The following is a 21,022-nucleotide window of genomic DNA, read 5'->3' as shown; positions in this document are numbered from 1 at the left end:
TTCTGGTACAGTGTTTCAGAATTATTTGAAATACACACTGCTTCCAGTTCAAGCATTTCTGCTGCCAAAAGAGATAATCAAATAATTCACTATGGACTCGTCGTATTGTGACAAGTAAGAGTACCTCCCTTTTTTAATATTTAGTACACAAAAACAAATAAAAGGCATGCCAGTACCAAAGATGCCCTTTTTAATTTCTAATATTATAGAATTACAACTGCCACTCAATCTGGAAACACTCTTGGCTCCCGGCAACAACCCCTGTACCCACACAAGGAGTAAGAGATGCAGTCTCCTTCAGCCATCCAGCCAATCAGCACACAAGCGGTTCAGCACTGATTGGAGTTGTGTGTCCGTTCTATGATGTCACAGCAGGCCTGCATGTGTGAAGGAAGTTCAATGGGTCAGATTTTCGCAAGAAGACATGAAAGTCCAGGAGTTCTGGACAAAAGGAATGGTCCAGAATCATACCCACAACATGCGAGTCTTCAAACTCAACCGGCGCTTGAACTCAAAAGGGCTCAAAGCACTTTTTTTAGCTGTGGAGCCACTGTCAAGCCCATTTGACTTTAGAGTTTTATAATGACAAAAGACAGCTTTTATGAGCCTTTTCCAATCTGTGATCTTGCATAAACAGAATACTAATAAAGTTAATATAATGTTCTTACAAGCATGACATTTTTTAATTGGGATTATCAGAGACTACATATAACTAAACCCGATCATCAAGATCTAACTGAACAAACGTATGCCTTATCAGCACTGAAATATTTTTTTCTTTTGAAAGTAAATGGAATGCAAATGAGTGTTATTTTACCAAATACAAAGAAAACAAAATACGTAAAATCCCTAAAACCATACTACCCTAAAACTTGGTACCTTGAAAAACCTGCACGGCAGTGACTGGCAATAAAAATTAGATTTTAGAAAAAATTAGAAAAACAGCTTAACCAGTCACGCCTGGTCAATCAGAAAAATCTAAGAAATACTTAAACAACAAAAACAACGAAGGAAGTGGCAAGTTTTGTATTTTTTATGTACACAGAATGCTTCAGAAATTACAAAACTAGTTTTTGTCTTCACATAGCATGACTAGAGGATGAAGTTCATAAAAAACAATTGAATAATGAAAATTGGAGACGAGCGCCTGCTGCAGCTGCAGTCTTGTTTCTAGATCACATTCTAATCAAGTCTCTTTCTCCACCAGATGCAGCGGCTCTCCCAGCAGCTGTGCGGTCAGGCTCCGCGCAGCGGCACGCGGCTCTCGTGCCACGGGCCCGCTCTCCTCCACGTCCAGGCGGCAGCAGACGCCCTTTCTCTTTCACGGAGGCTCATTTGCCGAATCTTCCCTTGTGCTCCTTGTTCTTTTTCTTCAGCTTCTTGCCCTGCCAGGGCTGCCCCTTCTCCGGCCCTTCCAGCTTCCTCTTCTTGTCGCTGCAGTGGAGAGGAGGAGAGTGTGTGTGTGTGTGTGTGAGTCGGCACGCTGTCGTCAGCGTCACGAGCAACACAGAGAAGAGGGATAACATCAGATAACAGCTGATGTGTGGGGAGCGTTCTGGCGCACTATGGCTGCCGTCGCATCATCCAGGTGGGGCTGCACACTGGTGGTGGTGGAGGGGAGTCCCCATTACCTGTAAAGCGCTTTGAGTGGAGTGTCCAGAAAAAGTGTAAGCAATTATTATAACTGCATGAGCAGAAGCACTGCAGACTCACAACACACTGCAGGACTTTTAATCTCATGGGTTTCCACTCCATTCCCCTTGTAGACCAGCCGCTGAATGAATACGTCTGAGATCATAACTATTTACAAGCTGCTTGAACAAAACAAAGACTAAAAACTGGTTGTACACAGGGAGGATGAAGACCAAAACAAATATGCAGGAATAGCAAACGATTGAATTAAAACTTCATACTTATGTAGCAGCTTACTCAAAAGATTGAGGAGATGGGTCAATCTCCTGATTTCATCAAATGACCAGAGACTGTGAGTCTAGGTTTAACACGATTTAGAAATATAAAGGAAAATTAATCACATAACCGAAAAAATCCACAGCCCTCCTGGTTAGAGCATAAGTGTAATAACAGGCGTCAAAGATGAAAAACTTTAAAAGGCATTTTTTGGTGTGATTAAAAATAAAATATCGAAAATATTTATATTTATATCACCTATTTATATCACCAATTTCATGTGCTCTCAATTCTTTAAAAGATCAAACATCTGAACTCTTCACTAGAAGTAGAAAATGCATCTTACTTTATCCTGATGCAAAATATCTGAGACAAAATTGTTCAAGTCTATCTTCCTGAAGTATAAAGAACTGTTATTTGTGCTCTGTACTGAAACGGAAGCACACAAGGAAGCTGGCGATGTAAAAAAACTCCCGATCTGCGCCTCACCTCTTGATGCTAATGACAGCTGCGCTCTGGCCAGCTTTTTTCAACACCTCATTCCACTCCTCGTCGTCCCCCCTGATCATGTACCTGCAGGACGGAAGTTTACCGTTTACTTTCATATCATGGCAACCACAACACACACACACAAGCTCACATTCACAAGCCACTTAACACTTAATGCCTTCACTTGTAAATGACGTAGCTGCTGTACCAAACTAAGAGGTTAAACAACTTCATCCTAGATACATTATGTGTGGTGTCATCTTGAGTAAAAGACTGGAGTAATTGACAAACATTGCCTGTTTATAGCCGAGGCAAAACTACAGCTCTACAAGTAAATTCTCCTACGATGGATTGCAGACAAACACACACACAAAAAAACTGTTCCTGCAAAACAATTATAAAAGCTCCTTATTCACAAAAGGTAATAGAGCACAAAGAATTAAAATCCCACCTTCTTTGTCACTGGTGTCCCAGGACTAGGTCAAATACACTGTAATGGTCAAGCTCCCCAGCAATAATAGCTTCTCGTATTATTACATATTATATAATGCACCTATGTCTACAGTCAAAGGAGTCAAACCAATTAGGGCCACAATTTGCACAGTCGACTGTGTTTCCATCAACATCATCTTCACTAACTGAAATCACTGTCTCTACATGACAAAAAGGGCTGCTGTTTCGACTCGCACTATTTTTCAAAGCTTAGAAATAGCATCAATGTTGCTTTCCTCTTCTAATTATTCTGAAAGTTTGGAAACGAGACAGATTAGATATCTCTAGACAACTATTATCCCTGCATCCAGAATAGCTGACCGAGTCCTTATTAATGTACTACACAGGTTAATGAAGAAGTTGTTTTGTAAGAGGGATGACAGCCATGTTTGTCTCATACTAAGAAAACCGTGCAGCTGGTGAAGGTGTGTGTTGCATGATAAATAATGTCAGGGTACATTCTTGAACTACTAATTCTGGGAAATAAACTGGTCTGAGAAAGCCAGATCTTTAATGTGTAAATTAAAATATTCAAATCAATGATTTAATAAGCTGATACTTCATACAGTACACCTTCTCCCACAGGCTGCAGACTTTCCTAGTGAAAGGAAGACACGAGGCTGCCATCACACTTCGGTATTATTCAATCCCACTGCGAGATGAAAGATATGGAATATTTCAGACTTACTGAGTGAGGTCCATTTCCTTGATCCGCTCCATCTCTTTCTTGTGTTTCTCCTGGAATTCCTTTGCCGCTTCCTCCTGTTGGCAGAAGGGAAGGCAGGGATAAAGACAGGATCAGCAGCCTAGCTACTGACTTCAGCACACTGACAAACTCTATAACTCAATATGGTCATTTGCCAGCAACTGAAAACCAACTAATTCTTATGTTTTAAAGTTAGAAATTAAATTGGTTGTGATAAAATCCTCTCCAATGTGCAATTCTGTTTTTTTTTTTTATTTGAATGCTGATAAAATACCACAGGGGACAGAACTGATTTGTATTTGCACTGTTTAAACGCAGCTTTCAAATGAGCTACCCTGGGCCAGATTTACGGGATTTCATCACACACATAGCACCGAACTGAAAACCAAGAATTCAGAGAATTGGATATATAAACGCTCTTTTTCTTTATGTAGAACTTGTGGTGAATTAAAGATATGTTTTGTGATGGGTGGTATGCTGGTGTAATGGTTAGCACTGCTGCCTCACAGTACTAGGACCCTGGGTACAATTCGGAACCTGGGATGCTATCCGCATGGAGTTTGTATTCCCATGGAGTTTGGTTGCCATGGGTTTCCTCCGGGCACTCCAGTTTCCTCCCACAGTCCAAAAACAATGGTAGGGTTAACTGACGCCTGAGAAAACTGGCTCTGGTATGAGCATTTGCGGCTGTCTACCCTGTGACAGACCGGCGTCCCATCCAGAGCGTACCCTGCCTGCCACCCGTTGCATGCTGGGGTAGGCTCTGGCTCCCCCATGACTATGAATTGGAAGTAGTTAGAAAATGGGTGGATGGATAATTTGTTCAAATGTACAATGCCGTTACGATTTCTTTATCCCGATACATATTGGGGGGGGGGGGGGGAGAAGACATCAATCCAATGAAAGTGTGATCCACACCAGATCTTCACTGAGGGTTTTCACTGTGGGTTCCATTGTGATGTCCTTTGAGGCGACCATCTGCTCTTCCACCGCCTTTTCCTCAATTCTGGTGAAAAACTGTAATGGGGAGAGGGCAATGAGAGAGAATACAAGCTCTGAATAACGGAAATAAAAACAAGTCTTTCAGCAAAGGTGCTCAATCATGCAACCGTGCACACCCACGCAACACCCAGCCAGCTGGCTGGCGATGCACAAACATCTCCGTTTATCATCTCAACAGAGAAAAACAGACAAGAGAAAACAGAAAAAAAATCACATCTTAGCTATTCAGTCCATGATTGGGAGATTGCTGCAAGACAAATATCAAGTGTCCTTCTAAACTGGATGAATCTGAAACCAGGAGCTTTAGCCTGCCAGGACTGGTGAATGGCGAGTGAGGAGAGGGTAGGGCACTCACCTGCACCATTTTGCGGATGAGACGGTTGAACAGGCCCATCAGCTGGCTGCTGGGAAGCTCAATCTCCTTTTCCAGCTGGTCAACAGTCTTGTGCTGCAGCCCGATGCCCAGCAGGAGTGCCTGGCTTCCAGAAAACCAGAAAAGCCATTAAGAGTGCAGCTCAAGCACCATCGTCACGAGACGTTACCGCTAACACATGAGTGAATCAGAAGGACTAGGAAACGCTAAAAGCGGCCTTCAGAGGAAACGGAGACCAATGAGGACTGAACATGAGATGATAAGGTAAGAAACATGTTGCACGATCAATCAATGAACAAGTGCTGTGTGTATGCGTTCCTACGCAATAGAGGACAGTGTGGAATCTGCTGGTGGGAAAGATTCATTACTCCTGGGCAGGTTTACGTACAGACTGCGCCGCTGACAGCGAGATGTCGCCAAGCTGCTTGAGGAAGAACATCCTGGAAATAGTTGGGATCAAGTCCATGATGAGGTGGTAGTCCACCATGTTCCTGGAGTACATCTCCAAACGCTTCAGGTCATAGGGGCTGAAGTGTGCGGCCAGCTCGGCGCGAGTCAGCACTGAGAGAGAGACGGAAGAGAAAAACCGGGGTTAGGTACAGCACAGATGGACCATCCATCATCCTTTGCAAATACATAAATCCATCTCCTTTTATTGAAGTGCTTCACATCATAGGTTGCAACATTTCTAAGGTGCCCCTTCACCAGTGTAGGTGAAAGGACTCCTCAGTCAAAGGACAGAAAATTGAAAATTAATTCTGAAACTATTAAGCTGATGCACTATACATTACTAAAGATCAAAAGGCACATATAATGCAGTAGAACGTCCCAAGTAGTGTTAAAAGCACCAGCGTTAAACTCTTTTTACAAATCCAAGATTATCAGTCTTATGTCATAGCTGGTCCGTTCTTAGTTAGGAGGGACGGACCCCCCAGAAGTGGGAGTGCCCTCTGCTGGAAAGATGAGAGCTGAAGGGGGCTCACCAGGCTGGGGGTCCTGCTTCGCGTTCTTGTTCTGCAGCACGTTGAGCGCCAGGGTGGGGGGGAAGCCGCTGAACTGGTAGGAGAGCAGCGCCAGGAACCGGCGGCGGAAATCTGGGTAGGTCAGAGGAACAGAGAATCTCCTTGAGTTTCAGTCCAGCACACACCCAACCACACCCGGAGAAAAAGTTCTAAACAACCGGGATAAAAACATTATCTTTTCTCTCAATTATTATTCAAACCCAGTTTCGTTCTTCTAAGTACCTGGGACCTTGTATAGTTTTCAGTATTAAGGCAAAAAGAAGTGAATCTTCTTTTAAAAGATGCTTATGAAAAAAACTACATAAACATGGAATATATAAGGACACTCACCCTTCCAGAAGGCCGAGAGCCACTGGCCCTGCTGTGAGGCCTCTTCAGTGCTCAGGTCCTTCAGCATGACACAGGAGTGCTCGCCTGTCAGGTCGTTCTGGGGGCACACCAGTACACAAGCCAGATAAAGGACTGAGAGCTTAGGTTTTACAGCATCAACACATCAAGGGCTCTACCCCCCAAAGCCTTTTTTGTACTGTAATTTAGAAACGTAAAGAATGGAAAACAGAATTGGAATTTTCTACAGATTCAGTTTTCTAATTAGAAAAGAGTCTGTGAAATTAACAAAGGTTTGCAGAAGCTTCAGGGATCCTGGGAAAGAGACACACAGTGAACACAGAGCACAGCACATTTGTATACGACTGTTGAAAGACGTTCTAAAAAAAATTACCGGAGTTTGCCTTAGATAAACTGGAACAAATCCAGCTCGCTTCCAGAATCTGAAAAACAAATTTGGTTTACAAATAGGAATCGCTTACTTGTGACCAGTATACCTGGAATATTATATAATCTAAACAAACAATTTATTTTGCCTAGTGGGCACAAAATAAAAGCACACTGCAAAACATCCTCTTTGGTACAGCATTAAAAATAAGAATTAGAATCTGCAAAAATAAACCTGAAGATTTAAGAGAGTTTCATTCACTGCCGGAGAGCAGACAGGCCGGCCCTTGTTGTGCCTCAGGAGACCGACGCCTTGAGACCCGCAGACACTCACTTGAGAAGGGGAGGGGTGAGGCCATAGGAGACACCCAGGTAGTCCAGTTTCTCTGCAGGCCGCTCACTCAGCTTCAGCAGGAGAGGAGGGAGGTTCTTCCTGGGTGCCACCACTTCTTCCAGAAGACTGACAGCCTGCCCACGGACACAACCATTTAGGCCTGGCTTTGACCAGAGTGGCCCAACAACAAGGGCAACAAAAGACCACCACAAGTCGGGCTCGGGAGGGTGACAGGCAGGTAAAGCTTTCCATATTCCTGTGAGATATCCATATGCCCGGAGAGATATCTTCCTCGCTGCACGTCTTATAGTACTGCTCAGTTCTTAAGGTCAGTCTTTTATTACCACGCTTCGATCAAAGTTCAACTGCGGCCGTCCATCACACCGTCTTTAAAATTTTCACTGTCTCGCACTTTTGAATTTCCCCTTTCTGATCGAAGTATCAGTTAAAACTGACACAAAGCTCTTAAAATCCCTCAAGAACCAGGCGGCATGATGCTCTGCTGAACTGCTCACAGTGGTTCTTACCTCACTGCTGACAGGGGTGATCTCGCTGGCTGTGTTCTCAACCGTTTCCTCCAGACCTGGGAACTGACCCTCGTAGTACAGCTGCAACAGCTGCAAAGCCCGAGTGCCATAGCCCATCTGCAACACAGGGACAGAGGGCATTTAGAGGGTGTCAGAGGCTCCGACCCCATCAACCTGTGCCAACCGTCTTAGGAGTGAAGCACTTTGCTTCAACATCATTACTGCCCATAGGATTCACTACATGTTTCCGTTTTGCTGAAGATACTGTACATTTCAGATTTGCTCAAATTAACTATGCATAGGCCATTATTTGTTAATGCAACTGTCCTTCTGCGTTGAGCAGGACCTTCCACGGCTATCGTCACGACAGGGAACTTAGCACCTGCAAACGGGCTATGAGCCCGCATAATTACACTGACTTCTGACACGACCCTATCCAGTGCATTCTCACAACGGAAATCAAGTCTGTGTACACTGCAGATGCAATTGTAACAACTGAAAGAATCAGAGTTCTTCGGTCTTATTCGGCTGCTCCAGCAGTGCTAATTTACGTTCTTCGCAGAGGAACAGAATGGAAGTGGGAAGACTTACCCCCTGGTAATCTGGGTGAACTGCTATACGTATGACTCTCCCTCCAGACAGGCTGCCGAACTCGGGGTCTTGAAACTGAGAAGACAGCACACAGATTCAGACACATTCTTGAGCAGCAAAGTGGTGCACCACGAGAACATCTGTTAGAAACGAGAGGAGGCTGTTCGGCCCATCTCACTGGCAGGTAATAGCTAATGGACCACATCCAGCTGTTTTGTGAAAGAAGCCAAGGAACCAGCTTCAGCAACATGGTTGAGAAGTTGTGCGTTTGTGTGCGTTTGTTACGCACACAACCCTTCGGGTAACGAAGTGCTTCCTGTTCTCAATATTAAAGGAAGTTTCTTGTAGTTTCCACATGTGTCTTCTAGCTCATATTTCAGTGTTTTTATTCTGAAGAAGTCTGCTGGTTTTACTTTATCGACACCTTTTGAGAATTTTTGAATTCTTGGATCAAGTTCCTGCAATCTTCTCTGGTCATAATTAAAAATGTTTAGTTCCTTCCGTTTGACACCGTATGACATTCCCTTAAGTCATGGAATTCATGTGGTTGATTTTCTCTGGACTGATTCCAGATTAGCAATATCTCTTCTTTTTTAGGTTTGTATTCTACCACAATATTAAAAATCTGGAAAAGTATGCACCAATTACATTTACAATTACAATCACTGGCCTCATTTCATTTTTAAATGAAAACTGCATGCACTTCAAATGAAAAACAATGGCAAGTGTCATATCACATATACATGAGGAACAAAAATGACATTTTATGACTATGAAGTGCATTCCTTGCCTTCTGTGGATGAAGTGAATGAAAGGAGGGAGTTTTGACAATCTTATCAACATGGTGTCAGTGGAGAGCGTACCTGCTCAGAGACTGTCCAGGGGATGAGGTCTCCAGAGGCTTTCTTCCCACGAGACAGGCTGTTCAGGATGGACTGACGGGAAATCTCCCCCTCCAAGCACACCTAACCAACAGTTAAAAAAGGATATCAACACTTCACTCCAGCTCAAAGAGAACACTACCATACTGCTTTGGCAGTACCATTAATTACAAAGAAACACAGGATGCTTTGCATTGGGTACAGAAAAAACAAATACTTGCAGACCATAGATTTTACTCCCCTTAGAATTTGATAATATATAGAGAGTGAAATCCAAGTTAAACATAAAAGGTTTACTATAAGGATGAATTATGAACTAAACAAGAGAAGCAATATTACAGAATTGCATTTAACTGCTGTCCACAAATGTAAAAATAGTGCTTCAATGTCATGTCATATCGAATACATCATCCCCTCATCACCCTATTGGATCCTGTATTGTCTATGTAATGTGGTCATACTTAAAGTAACTCAGTAAAGTAACTTTTCTTAAGCATCAAACTGCAGCATGAGACATAAACCAGGACACTGACAGTTAAAAATCCTAAGCAGGTACAGTGTCATGGTCAGTTACCCTCCTACAAATAAGGCTTGGGTTCTTGGCTTTTCCTACCTGTATTACAGCTAGAACTTCAGGCAGAGAATTCTGGGTAGGTGGGACAGGAGGGAGCAGACAGAAGAGGTGATGTGCAGGAGCATCGGAGAGCATCTGGAGGTCATTGGGAGAGTTCTAGAACAGAGAGAAGATTCGGGAAATGTACATTCCATTATCATAATATCTCATATTCATGACGTAATAAATCCACATCATCTCATCTCATTATGATGTTCTGTAGCTTAGTGACTTTGTTACCACCAAATTTCTGATGCTTTGTTGTGTATTTATTGTTTATTTATAAATTTGTTTATTTATAAGCCTGTATCATCAACTCCTGTAAACCATACCTTAGTGCAGTGTGCTATTAACACTTTTAAAATACAATGTATATAAAGCACCTTTAGTACAAAAAACATTCAAACTCAAGAAGCTAGTGTCGTTTTACTGAATGTACAAATCAATCTGCATGTTTAACAACATCATGAACTGGCATGTTTTAAAAGGTTTAATCACTGCACTATGCACAATAAAAGAATTCCACAGTCTTGAGGTCATCCAGAACACCCACAGTGCACAACTTCAGCTTCTCACATTACTCGAGCACAAGATCTTCAAATTACATATTTTGCAATTTAACGCACATTCTGCAACCCTTAAGCATCTGCTGAGATAAAATAAGTTACCCCACCAACTTATTGAACACCAGCTCACACTCAACACAAGGACACACAAGCCAGGCCCCTTCCACACTACTACTACACACCTTGTAATGGGAAGCCACGTACAGAGCCATCAGCCGCTGCAAGAAAGCCTCCGAGGCCTTGTGGTAACAGAACAGCGTGTCCCTGTTCACATAATATCTGCACAAGGGGAATTAAGGGCACAACAAGAGCTTGGAAATCCAATGACACACAAATTACAGCTTTCATAAGGCACAGTTAAAAAGTGAACCATCAGTTGATTGCAGTGGCCAAACAAATCTAAATTAAAATAACCGATGTCCTTTCTGGTCTCATTTTGTAGTAATTGACCTCACCACCTATGCTGTGGTTTTCTTGTTTTTCAAAAAATATTTTCCACATTAACTGGAAAATGAACATCAAATTTTTAAATAACATGGAATTGTTGGAGAACAACACAAAGGAAAAAAAAGCAACACATTTCACATTTAGTTTTGGACCCGTTGTACCAGAAACGTGAACAGTGAAGGATACAGCTCGCAGGTCTGTGGCAGCGGGCAGCCTGAGATAACCCGAGGGATGCTAAGACAGTCCAGACACAGCAGGTCATTGAGCCACTTCTCTACAGCGTCTCCCGGGGCGTAGCGGATGGACTCTTGCAGAGACACCTCATGAAGAGAGCGGGCTGTCGATACAGAGAGTCGGTCCGATAGCTACATGACACTGGAGGACCTGCAGGGTTAGGACTGAGAGCCAGCCCAGCACTCACTACTTTAAATCTTCAACACCAGCACAGAGATTTCAGGTTCCCTTGACCATCTAGGTACAGGACATGAAAGAGGTGATTACCCCTCTACTGTTTTTTTTAAAGATGCAAGAACAGAGGTAGGAATAAACGCCGGAACGACTTTCCAGACCCACATTTTCTCCACAATATTCTGACAAAAATATGGTTTAAAAATGTGTTATCATGTAAGGCATTTGGGCTGTTATCACAGAAATGACTTTTCACAGAAGGTTAGAGGAGGGCTGGGGCTGTCGTCCGCAGTCACCTGAGGCCAGGCGGGCGGTGGTGCTGTTCTTGTTCTCCGCAGTCAAGCAGCTCTGCTGGCTCTGCGCGCTCTGCTGCCTGAGCTGCTGGATGAGCTTGAGGGACAGCGAGCGTCCTGTGCCTTCATACCTGCACCACAGGGGGAGAGGAACAAGCTCCTCAGCGACACATACTGTGTATTCAACAGCACACCAAGAGAGAGACATGGAATCAATCAGGACAAGACAACAAACAACTCTATTCTTATCCCAAGGAAGGTTTACAAACTCCTCCCTAATCAAAAAAGATGAAAAAAAGCTAATCAGTTGTAATTTCTCAACTTTGTTACATAACAGCTGAAATTCTATTAACCTTATTTAGATCTGTGTAATACTTGTGTGTGCGAATGCCAAATGTCCTCAATTTATGACTGAGTGAATCTGACTAATATACCTCTAAATTAAACATTAGACCTTAACCAGGCAGCTGACTCAACCTGATTCTGAACTCTCCAATATTTGTCATCTTCTTGAGTCTTTTGGTTTACAACACACTAAAGCAGGTACTTAAAGAGAGCTGGAAGGAGCCAGTGATTGTTCCCTAGGCCCCAGGTACGGACCCGTTGATAGTGGAGGCCATGAAGACAAGGTAGGGCCCCAGCAGCCTCTTCACCAGGGGCAGGGGGATGGCAGCAGCCTCGTCAATCACCAGGAGCTCGGCCTGGCCCAGCTTCACCGCGTCACCAGGGTGGATATACTGCGGAGTGCACACAGAGTTCAGAGGTCAGGCTAGAACACGGCCACCAAACGTGCTTTTACAACAAAATAAAAACAAAAGTGTACTTGACCAAAATATCATCAGACATCTAATAATAGTGAACCTCTGTCCTAACATTTCTAAATCTGCTAGATGTAGCAAGACCTCTTACCTGAATTGTCTGCCGATGCTCTTTAAAAATATTAACTCTGACAACAGCTTTGTTAAACTCTGGATTCAAAGACTGGATGATTTCATAGTCCAGGTGCTCCTGAGAAACAAAATCACAAAACATTTGAAGGCAGCTCCTTACACTGTACCTACATAAAGTGAAACTGAGATTCCCATTAAGGGAGCATACTGGTATTCGACAAAAGAAACAACAAGGATTACTTGGTACTGAAGTGCATCAAAGCCCTTGAAAATGAACTCGAAGAGGGTGTGCAGGTTGTCTGGGCTGGGTGATGTCACAAAGATGTTGGAGTACCTGGTGGAAGGGAGGGGGAAATAAGTCAAAAGCATGTCTTCACAAATCCAACGCTAGCGTACTCCTTCAGGAAGCGTCATCTCCTTTGGTTCTACCCTAACCAAAGTCTGGCAGAGGGAAGATGGGAAACTTTACCCGAAAGCCACAGCTCCAGCGACAGCCAGACCCAGCGCTGCAGACTTGCCTCGACCCCTGGCCGCAGTCAGAGCGACAGTGCTCCGCAGGGTCTTCTCCGAAATGGCTTCAATGAACTTCAGCACTGCCCTGGCCTGGAGACACAGCCACAGAACAGTCACACGTGCCCACATCTACTGCGACTGAGAAGCACGCTGCAGACAGGCGAGGTGTACCTTCATTCTGGGACGTGTACAAGAAGTATTGGACCTGCTGAAGTCACATTAAGGATGTGAAGCAAAAGCCCACTGTATTATTTCAATGCCACTCATAATTAAACATTGTCATGGTTCTAGAGGACATGGATAGCCTGGCCTCATGTATATATGAGCCTGTTTCTTAGCCACTCCACCCCAGACTCCTGACCTGGTCCAGGGTTTTGCAGCTGTCCACCAGCACTCCCACAGGCTGCGTATCTTGGAGGGACTCCTTCAGCTCCTTCAGCTCCTGCTCCTGTGGTGACAGGCTGTCCTCCTGGGGAGAGACCCCACCAAGCCCATAGATACAGTCTATGAAAGCTTATTTAGAAACAAACACAAAGAGCAAAGACAACTTCTGAGACCTTAAGACATTTCTGTTAAAGGTCTTTAACAGGCTTAGTTCAATTGTTCAATTTAACTTAACTGAACGCCACACTTCACCAAGATTTAATTCTGTATTGTTTGATCAATTACAAAGCATAAATGGTAACATTTTGGGAAACACCCTAAAGAGCACACTGAAATGCTGTTTATGACAGGAAGTTTCACAAAGTTTATTACTGTATGTCATGAAAATGAAAAATAATGGCAAGCACATACAAATGTATAATAATTGATGACAAAACAGCAACCCATTGGAAAGTTATAATACAGGTATAATACAGGTTTCTATATCACCCATTTAATGAAACTGAAGGTCATCCATCCATTATTGACTGTCCTACCTGAATCTTGGGAGGTACTGGCTTAATGTTGGCAATGTGGCTCGAAACAGGTAAGACGTTTAGCTGGTCATCAATCACAACACAGTTCTTGCAGGAGGTCAGAGACAGTATGAACCTAGGTAGAAAAATAAATTAAAAAATAAACAAAAAAAAAAGAGACAGGAATCATTTAAGACCCAACAAACACTTATAGTTTCACCGAGGAAGAAGGTGAAACTATAAATTCATATAATAAAGTATTAAACAATATATTCATACAGGTAAATAGAAAAATGAAATATGTCTAAACTTCCACAGCATTTATTTTGCAACTGACATATTGGTCTGAATGCAACACACAGTACTCAAACATGTGCTATCAGAATGTCATACTCATAAAAACAAGAAAGGTCTGTCTGAGCATCATGACGGAATGAAGAAATACTGCTCTGAAGAACATTAAAACGTGCTCTCAATTCCCTTTAGTTTATGATCAACACTCGCACTTGCTAAAATAACACAGAAGAAATAGGACAACTTTGAAAGATAAAAACTCCTAGTATAATTTTAAACCAGTGAAAACCCCAAAAAAATCATTTCAGTTGGAAGATTTGCTAGATGTTGCACTGCCAGAGGTCACTACTGGTCTTGGAGGGCCGGTGGTTCTGTGAGGTTTAATTCCATCTTGTCTGGTAAGGAGCTAAACCAGCTTGATTCTGGCTTAACTGGGCCAATTTAACAGCTTCTCCCAGCTCTTCAGATGCTGCTGCTTTAAACAGCTGGGTAAACGCTCAACTCCTTGAAATTTTTTGATGGTTTAATTGATGATGTCTAATGACAATTCATATCCTTTAAAGTATTCAGAACCATGGTAGGGAAATAACTAGTCCACAATGTATACAACAGAGAACAGCAGTTCAAATTGTAGATATTGTACACAAGACACGAGACTATTCCTGCTTCATAAAAGCATGTCCCAAATAGCAAACATTTGCAGCCTTTGTCATTTTTTCCATCATTAAACTCATGAATTAACTGTATTAAATCAACATACCTTTCATTAAACCTGCCAATGACATCCTGGTGTGCTTCTGTTCTGTAGCGGGCATGGACATCCTGAGCAACAGACAGATGAGCTTTAACAGGGACTGTGTGATCAGCACATAGGCACAGTCGGTGGGACGAAAGTTCTTTCTCAAGAAGAATTGCTCTTTCCCAAGAACTACAGAAATCTAATTGTGTTCAAACTTTTACATAAATATATCAGTTTAAAAGTCACATACATAAATCAATTGTCTCTTATTTATCTCTGCAACGATAAATTCAGTTTAACAGGAAACTTCAAGAGAGCTCTCCGTTTCTGAAATAATTCAAGGATTGTCCGTGCAGCTAGAAACAAAGTATCTAACCTTAAGTGTTACTCCATTAAAGAGTGAGGGACACTTTAAATATTGACATTGAGCATTTCACTTCCTCATCAGTAATAAATACCCTGGGCTGTTTGTTTTAGTACATACCAGAGCTCAATTGTTAAAAAGAACATATAATGCCCAAGGTCTGGAGAGGGAACACTTTACTAACAGAAAAGTCTTTTGTCATTCTCCAAATATCTTAGAACAGCACATGGAGTGTTTTAAGTATTTAAGGGTAATTGTAATTTAATTTACAATTCATCTAAATATTTGTTAGAGCCCCTCCCGCCCTGTCTAGAAGATGTAAAATTATAATTTCAATTTAAACACCTAAATAATGTTTAGAAGTGGCTTCTTCAAGCTCAGTGTTTACAGTTTCTGTTCTTACACCCTTCATTCAACACTCTGCACTTGTCTATCTGCCACGCATTTGCCCAGTGTAGGATTCTGTCACATGTGCTTGAATTTCCTTTCCTCCTTCTTCACGTGTTTGCTCATCTACTTATTTCAGTATAATCTGCGAATTTGACAAACTCGTCAACCAAAGAATCTAAAATTACAAATTAGAACGACCAGTGATCTAAACACAGATCCCTGTGATAATCCACTAAGTACTCCAGCCCAGTTCTTAGCATTCACCCCTTTCTGTGCTTTTCTTTCATTTGGATCAAGAACACAGTTATCATAATACACTCTAGCGGAAAAGGCACAAGGTGAGACTTCGCCCTGGAGTAGCCCACATTCCCCCACAAGCAGAAGCACAACATTCAGAGACGTCAATTACTCTAGCCATCATGGAAAACAAGAGGAACCTTGAGCTCCTGGAGAGAGCCTACCCAAACAGCAGAGAACATACAAACGCAACATAGATGGCACCCAAGTCCAGAACTGAAGAGCTGCTAAACAGCAGCACTAGGTTCCACACCACTGTGCCACCCACTTATTTTAATGCTAGAAGGATTAATATTATTTGATTCACAAGGTTGTTTTACACTGAGCAATTAGACGACTGCTACTGCAGCCTTCAAATATTTTTATAATTGTTAATTACTAAAAATGAATTTCAGAAAGCGATAACACAAACACCTGGAAGAAGATTTTAAACTAATAGGGAAATAGAGAGGTAACTGTATTTTATACAGCCCCTGCAGTCCTATAACTGAATTACTTTTTTCACCATGCTTCAAAGTCTTCTATAATATCTACACATCTTTACCCTTCCAATTCTTACCATTGTCATGGTGTATAACTGTTTGAGGGAGTTCATTGTTCTGAGAAGAATGACTATTAGTCCACCACCTTCCACTGTCTCAATAGTTCTGGCCAGGAGATTAGGTGTTAAGGCCTCAAAGTCCTTTAAAAAGAAAACAAATTCCAGAAGAGTCAACAGCAGCTGATCATTCAGGAGTTACTTCAAGATCTGAATTGTGAAGGTGCATAGAGAAGTCAAAGAAAAGGACTGGCAATAAGTTACTTAACCTGTCTTAAAACAGTTCAATATCCTTTCATAACACAGATACCTTGGACGTCAGGGTGAAAAAACTCACCTAAGCTTCCAGAGCATTAAATCCACAAGTTTTACCAAAAGTAAAATACAGTCAAGTGAAAGAGGAAAAAAAAACATACTCGTTTGACTATCATGTTGAAAATAAAGAGAAGAAAAATTTTTATCTATATTTTACGAAACAAAAATAAAATCTGCACAGAGGCTTAGGAGTGAAAAATGGCACATGGGCACAGAGACACAAATTAAAAGGCTGCCATTAAGACAAAATCTTCCGGAAACACTTTGACCACTATTAAGAGTCAGGAGAATGATATGTAATCCTCCGTGTGGGGAACATAAAACACTGGCGGACGGGATAGTGGCGAGGCTGAATCTCACCAACCTGCAAGATGCACATGCCATAGGTGTTTCCCAGGATCTTGTGGGTCTCGTTGTAGTAGCAGTAGCGGATGTTGGTTGCAGCGACGAAGAGCTCGAAGGGATCGTCTTGCTTCAGGTTCAAGGTGCCAGTTTTGATCTTTTTCTGCAGCTGCCTCATCCTCTTCTTGCGGTGACTGAGCAAGAGGAAAATTCATTTGCAAAAGAAAAATTCACAGCTTCTGTGAGCTTCCTCGAAGCCACAATACCGTAATCCTTTAATGCAATTTCTTACAGCAAGTCAAAAACAATCTAAAAGAAAATCTACTTTAAACGTAAATTGTAAATAAGTTATTGCGTGATTAAACAATCATTGGTTTTAGTTTTTTATTGAGCTAGCCATGTTACCAAGATTAATTTTATCACATGACTATTGTACAAAGCTCACAGTCCACAGTGAGTATCTATGCAGCAGAAATGTTGTTTCTGAATCCAGCATTTCTACAAATTTGAGTTATTCTTGGAGATTCATGTCGAGTTTGATGTAAATGACATCTGCAGAGTTAAGTAAAGTCTGATGGTTTAAGGCCAATAGGTGTTCACAACTTATTTATTCTAAAGAAATTCAGAAATTATAGAAAAATACAGATAAATAGAATGAAATGCAGAAATTTTCAAGGATTGTCAGTTCAATGTTTAATTCGAAACCTCTGACTTGTTAAAAAAATAACGATTCTTTAGTAACATAACCTTTAAGATAACACCCTGTCGGGAATGCAGCTCAATCAATAATTCATTAACCTTTCAGCTGACAGCACTGAGTCTACTGTATGTGGACATATTTACGATATCTTCAGAGCACAACTGTTGCGCGTACTGGGAGTGGGTTGAGTGTCTACTGCCAGTGCTGTTCACTTTTTCCAGAGACTTTGCAATCCACAGTTCTAGGAAGAATGCCTCTTTGAGACCATGTACCTGCTGAAGCCCAGATCCTTCTTATAGCACCAGAGGACGGAGGGACGGGCCTTCACTGTGGCCTTGGACAACATGTGATGCAGAATGACCACCTGCAGACAGCAAGACAAGGATGAAGATGCAGCCAATGTTCTGCTGTTTTAGACAGATACCATCATCCACAAATCCTCGTCATTTCATTGCTCCTGTGCTTCATCATTCTTTTCCTTCTGCTTCGATGTATAGCGATTTCTGTATTGAACAGGAGCTTTTTTTTTTGCAAGGTTCAACACTAAGATGCTAACAATCAAGAGGAGCAAAATGGGGTAAAATTCTCCTCCCATCTAACATTTGCTGCAACAAAGCTCCAAACAACACTTCCCAAAGCTTACAGCATTCAGTGCACAGAGAAATGAACATTAAGTGATTTACCATGCTTGTTTGACCATTGGTAAAACGTGGCCCAATGACTGCAGGTTTTCTCTCATTCGGCTATTCATTATTGCATAATCTATCCATCCATGCCTTTTCTAATCGTTTCATCCTGTCCCGGCAAGCAATGGGCACAAGGCAGGATACATCCTGATGGGCTGCCAGTCCACTGCAGGTTGGCACACACTCACACCAGGAAACCAGCAAACATTTTCTCAGCACCCAATTAAGCTTTGGACTGTGGGAGGAAACCCACACAAACACTGGGAGAACATGCAAAATCCATGCAGATAGCACCCCAGGTCTGGAACTGATTCCAGTGCCCAAGCACTGCAAGGCAGCAATGTTAACCACTGCGCCTTGGTGCTGTCCATAACCCATGCAAAAACATTTCAATGGAAAAATTCTCAAGCAAAGCAGCTTTCCTTTAAAAAGAAAGGGAACCAATATGTCCTTTTAAGACCCCCCCACCCGACTACAATTCACTCCTCTCAGTGCTGTGACCCTCATGCCCTGTGCCGTGAGATCCACGCACCACTTGCTGACTGCTGAGACGAGCGGGCTGCACAGCTGAATAAGCACCAAGCGGAGCAGCCCCACTGACAACAGTGCAAGATCACAGGCATGTGGCAGGTCAAGGCCAGGACAGGCAAAGGGCATCCTGACTGGCAGAAGCTCATCAATCCCAGGCAGTGGCTGGCCCATTCAAATTGAGCAGCTAGAATTTTTATCAGGTTTTATTCATGTGGTCATATAACCTCTGTTCCTGAGTTAAAATTCTGTTGTTGGTTTGTAAAGCTTTGGAAGGTTCAGCTCCCCTGTATTTGTCTCATCTTACATCCATCAACAGTCCTGATCACAAGGGATAAGGTCGCCTTATGTGGCCAAGACACTGAGACTAAAACAAGATCATTAAGTGCTTAAATTCAAGTGATTATTTTTTCCTGCGTCTTTAAAAACAAACCGACAACCACGTTGTATACCAAGAAGTTACCTGATCTCTTCCATGATCTCCCACCACAACGAACAGCGTGCGGTGATGCTGCGCTACCCCATTCTCGATCTGCACACGGATCCGATTGTCCACTTTCTTCCGGAACATTGTTCTGTTTTAATCAGTGCTGTGAGGAAGACACCGGTAGAATGAGAAACTCATCTAAACCACATCGTAAAGACCTTTAAAAGGTGAAGATTATGATTATTGTGGCTTTATTAACAGGAATGTTAGCAACCTATCCTTAAAGGATGGCACAATATACAGCACAAACCGTTATTGTCAAATTTCATTTCCTCAGCATTACTAAGAACCACGGAAAATCAAATATAATTTTCACTAGAAGAAAAGACGGATTTGTGAACGTAAACACGCAAGAAATGCAGAATCGAATTGGCCTGACGTATATTGTGCCTGGATAAAGTAGTTTAAAAGAGTGCAGGTCAACAATACCAATCTTAGCAATGAAGAACAGTGTTCAATGTACATGTTACCGCTTCTGTATGTCAGGACTATTTCACTCTTTGGTAACAAATAACTCGTCACAGTGTAGTTAACAATGAATAATGCAAACTTTGTTCGGATTCATTTAGGAATTACTACACATTACACGTTTGAACAAAACACTAAAACACTTTTACTATTTTGTTGTTGTATTGCCTTAAAAAAACAAGATTTGCAGGCAAACGTTAACTAAGCTAGGAATTTAAAAAACGTAACTGATAATGAAATCACGGAGCATGTTTTCAAGCAAACGCCAGTGTGATATGGATGCCAAACGTTACCGATTATCAGAAAAGCAGCTCTGAAACAAAAAAAACAAAGCGAGTAATTTAGGAATCAAATGCTTTTAAGTCTACCTCATGCAAGATTTGAAGGCATCAACAAAATAATCTTTTTCCGCAGAATCAAGTTGTAGGATTCTCGAACTCTTCCAGTTCCTGACCAAACTCACGTGGAGACGCAGTCACAGCAAGGTCCCCTGACCGAGGAAGGACCCATAACATAGCTGCCTCAGCGATTGCCCGTAAAAAGTTATATCACATTAGTAGTGTGAGCAAACAGTTTTTAAATAAAAATGAAAAATATAAAGTTGTTTTGGCAATTTTTTAATTAGAAAATGTCGACAGGTTCAATAGGTCATTTGTCATAGATGTAGAGTTTATGTTAGCACGTTGGGGACGCGTGCTGTGCTTTAGTAAGGCGCCATTAAGCGGTTTAATCTTAAAACTGGTGATTTGTGACAAACCCTAATCACATACCTTTCTCAAGCCTTGTTTCAGTATCTCATATAGTGATTTCGGCATGTTGTATTTTCAGAAACGGCGGAATGAAATGCGTAAACTGTTTTCAGCTTCCATTCGCGGCGTTGAAAAGAAATGCAAGCAATCCGACATCACAGTTTGAAAGTTTGTAAAGTCTTTAAAGCTTACGACCAGTGCGTTTTCACCATTATATTCGTCAGTTTGATGGAAGTACGTTTTCTATCATTTGATCACTGGCTGAGGCGCTGTACCACGGGTTTCTTTGAAGTGGGAGACATATATAATTTGTATTTTATGTTCTTATTTAGGTTTATTTTTACTGTGGTAGTTTGTTTAGTGTGAGACGTTTTATACAATCTCTGACCCAGGGGAAAGTGTGGTGCGGACGGTTGAGGAGAGAATTCAGGCTCACGCTGTGTCCGTTAATTTTTGT

The 21,022-nt window shown here is 42.0% G+C and overlaps 1 protein-coding gene across 1 annotated transcript; it reads right to left on the bottom strand.

Annotated features, from left to right (window-relative positions):
- Positions 1–1,011: 1,011 nt before the first annotated feature.
- nat10 (N-acetyltransferase 10) lies at positions 1,012–20,334 on the bottom strand. The gene is made up of 29 exons (XM_088611978.1): positions 20,185–20,334; positions 19,325–19,451; positions 17,920–18,011; positions 16,970–17,141; positions 16,312–16,434; positions 14,723–14,784; positions 13,690–13,804; positions 13,131–13,238; positions 12,726–12,859; positions 12,497–12,590; positions 12,276–12,374; positions 11,967–12,103; positions 11,370–11,497; positions 10,852–11,002; positions 10,401–10,497; positions 9,653–9,769; positions 9,022–9,123; positions 8,159–8,233; positions 7,568–7,684; positions 7,041–7,174; positions 6,714–6,762; positions 6,323–6,419; positions 5,954–6,064; positions 5,359–5,531; positions 4,953–5,072; positions 4,514–4,612; positions 3,578–3,651; positions 2,398–2,481; positions 1,012–1,434 (listed from the first exon to the last, which is right to left on the bottom strand). Exons 2-29 carry the CDS (start codon positions 19,430–19,432, stop codon positions 1,332–1,334), a joined length of 3,075 nt encoding a protein of 1,024 aa, XP_088468104.1. The 5' UTR covers positions 19,433–19,451; positions 20,185–20,334; the 3' UTR covers positions 1,012–1,331.
- Between the last annotated feature and the right edge of the window lie 688 nt (positions 20,335–21,022).

This window comes from Lepisosteus platostomus, chromosome 18, assembly GCF_059453375.1.
Source record: "Lepisosteus platostomus isolate fLepPlt1 chromosome 18, fLepPlt1.hap1, whole genome shotgun sequence".
In the NCBI taxonomy this organism is placed as follows: Eukaryota; Metazoa; Chordata; class Actinopteri; order Semionotiformes; family Lepisosteidae; genus Lepisosteus; species Lepisosteus platostomus.
This window is presented reverse-complemented; position numbering and strand designations above follow the sequence as displayed.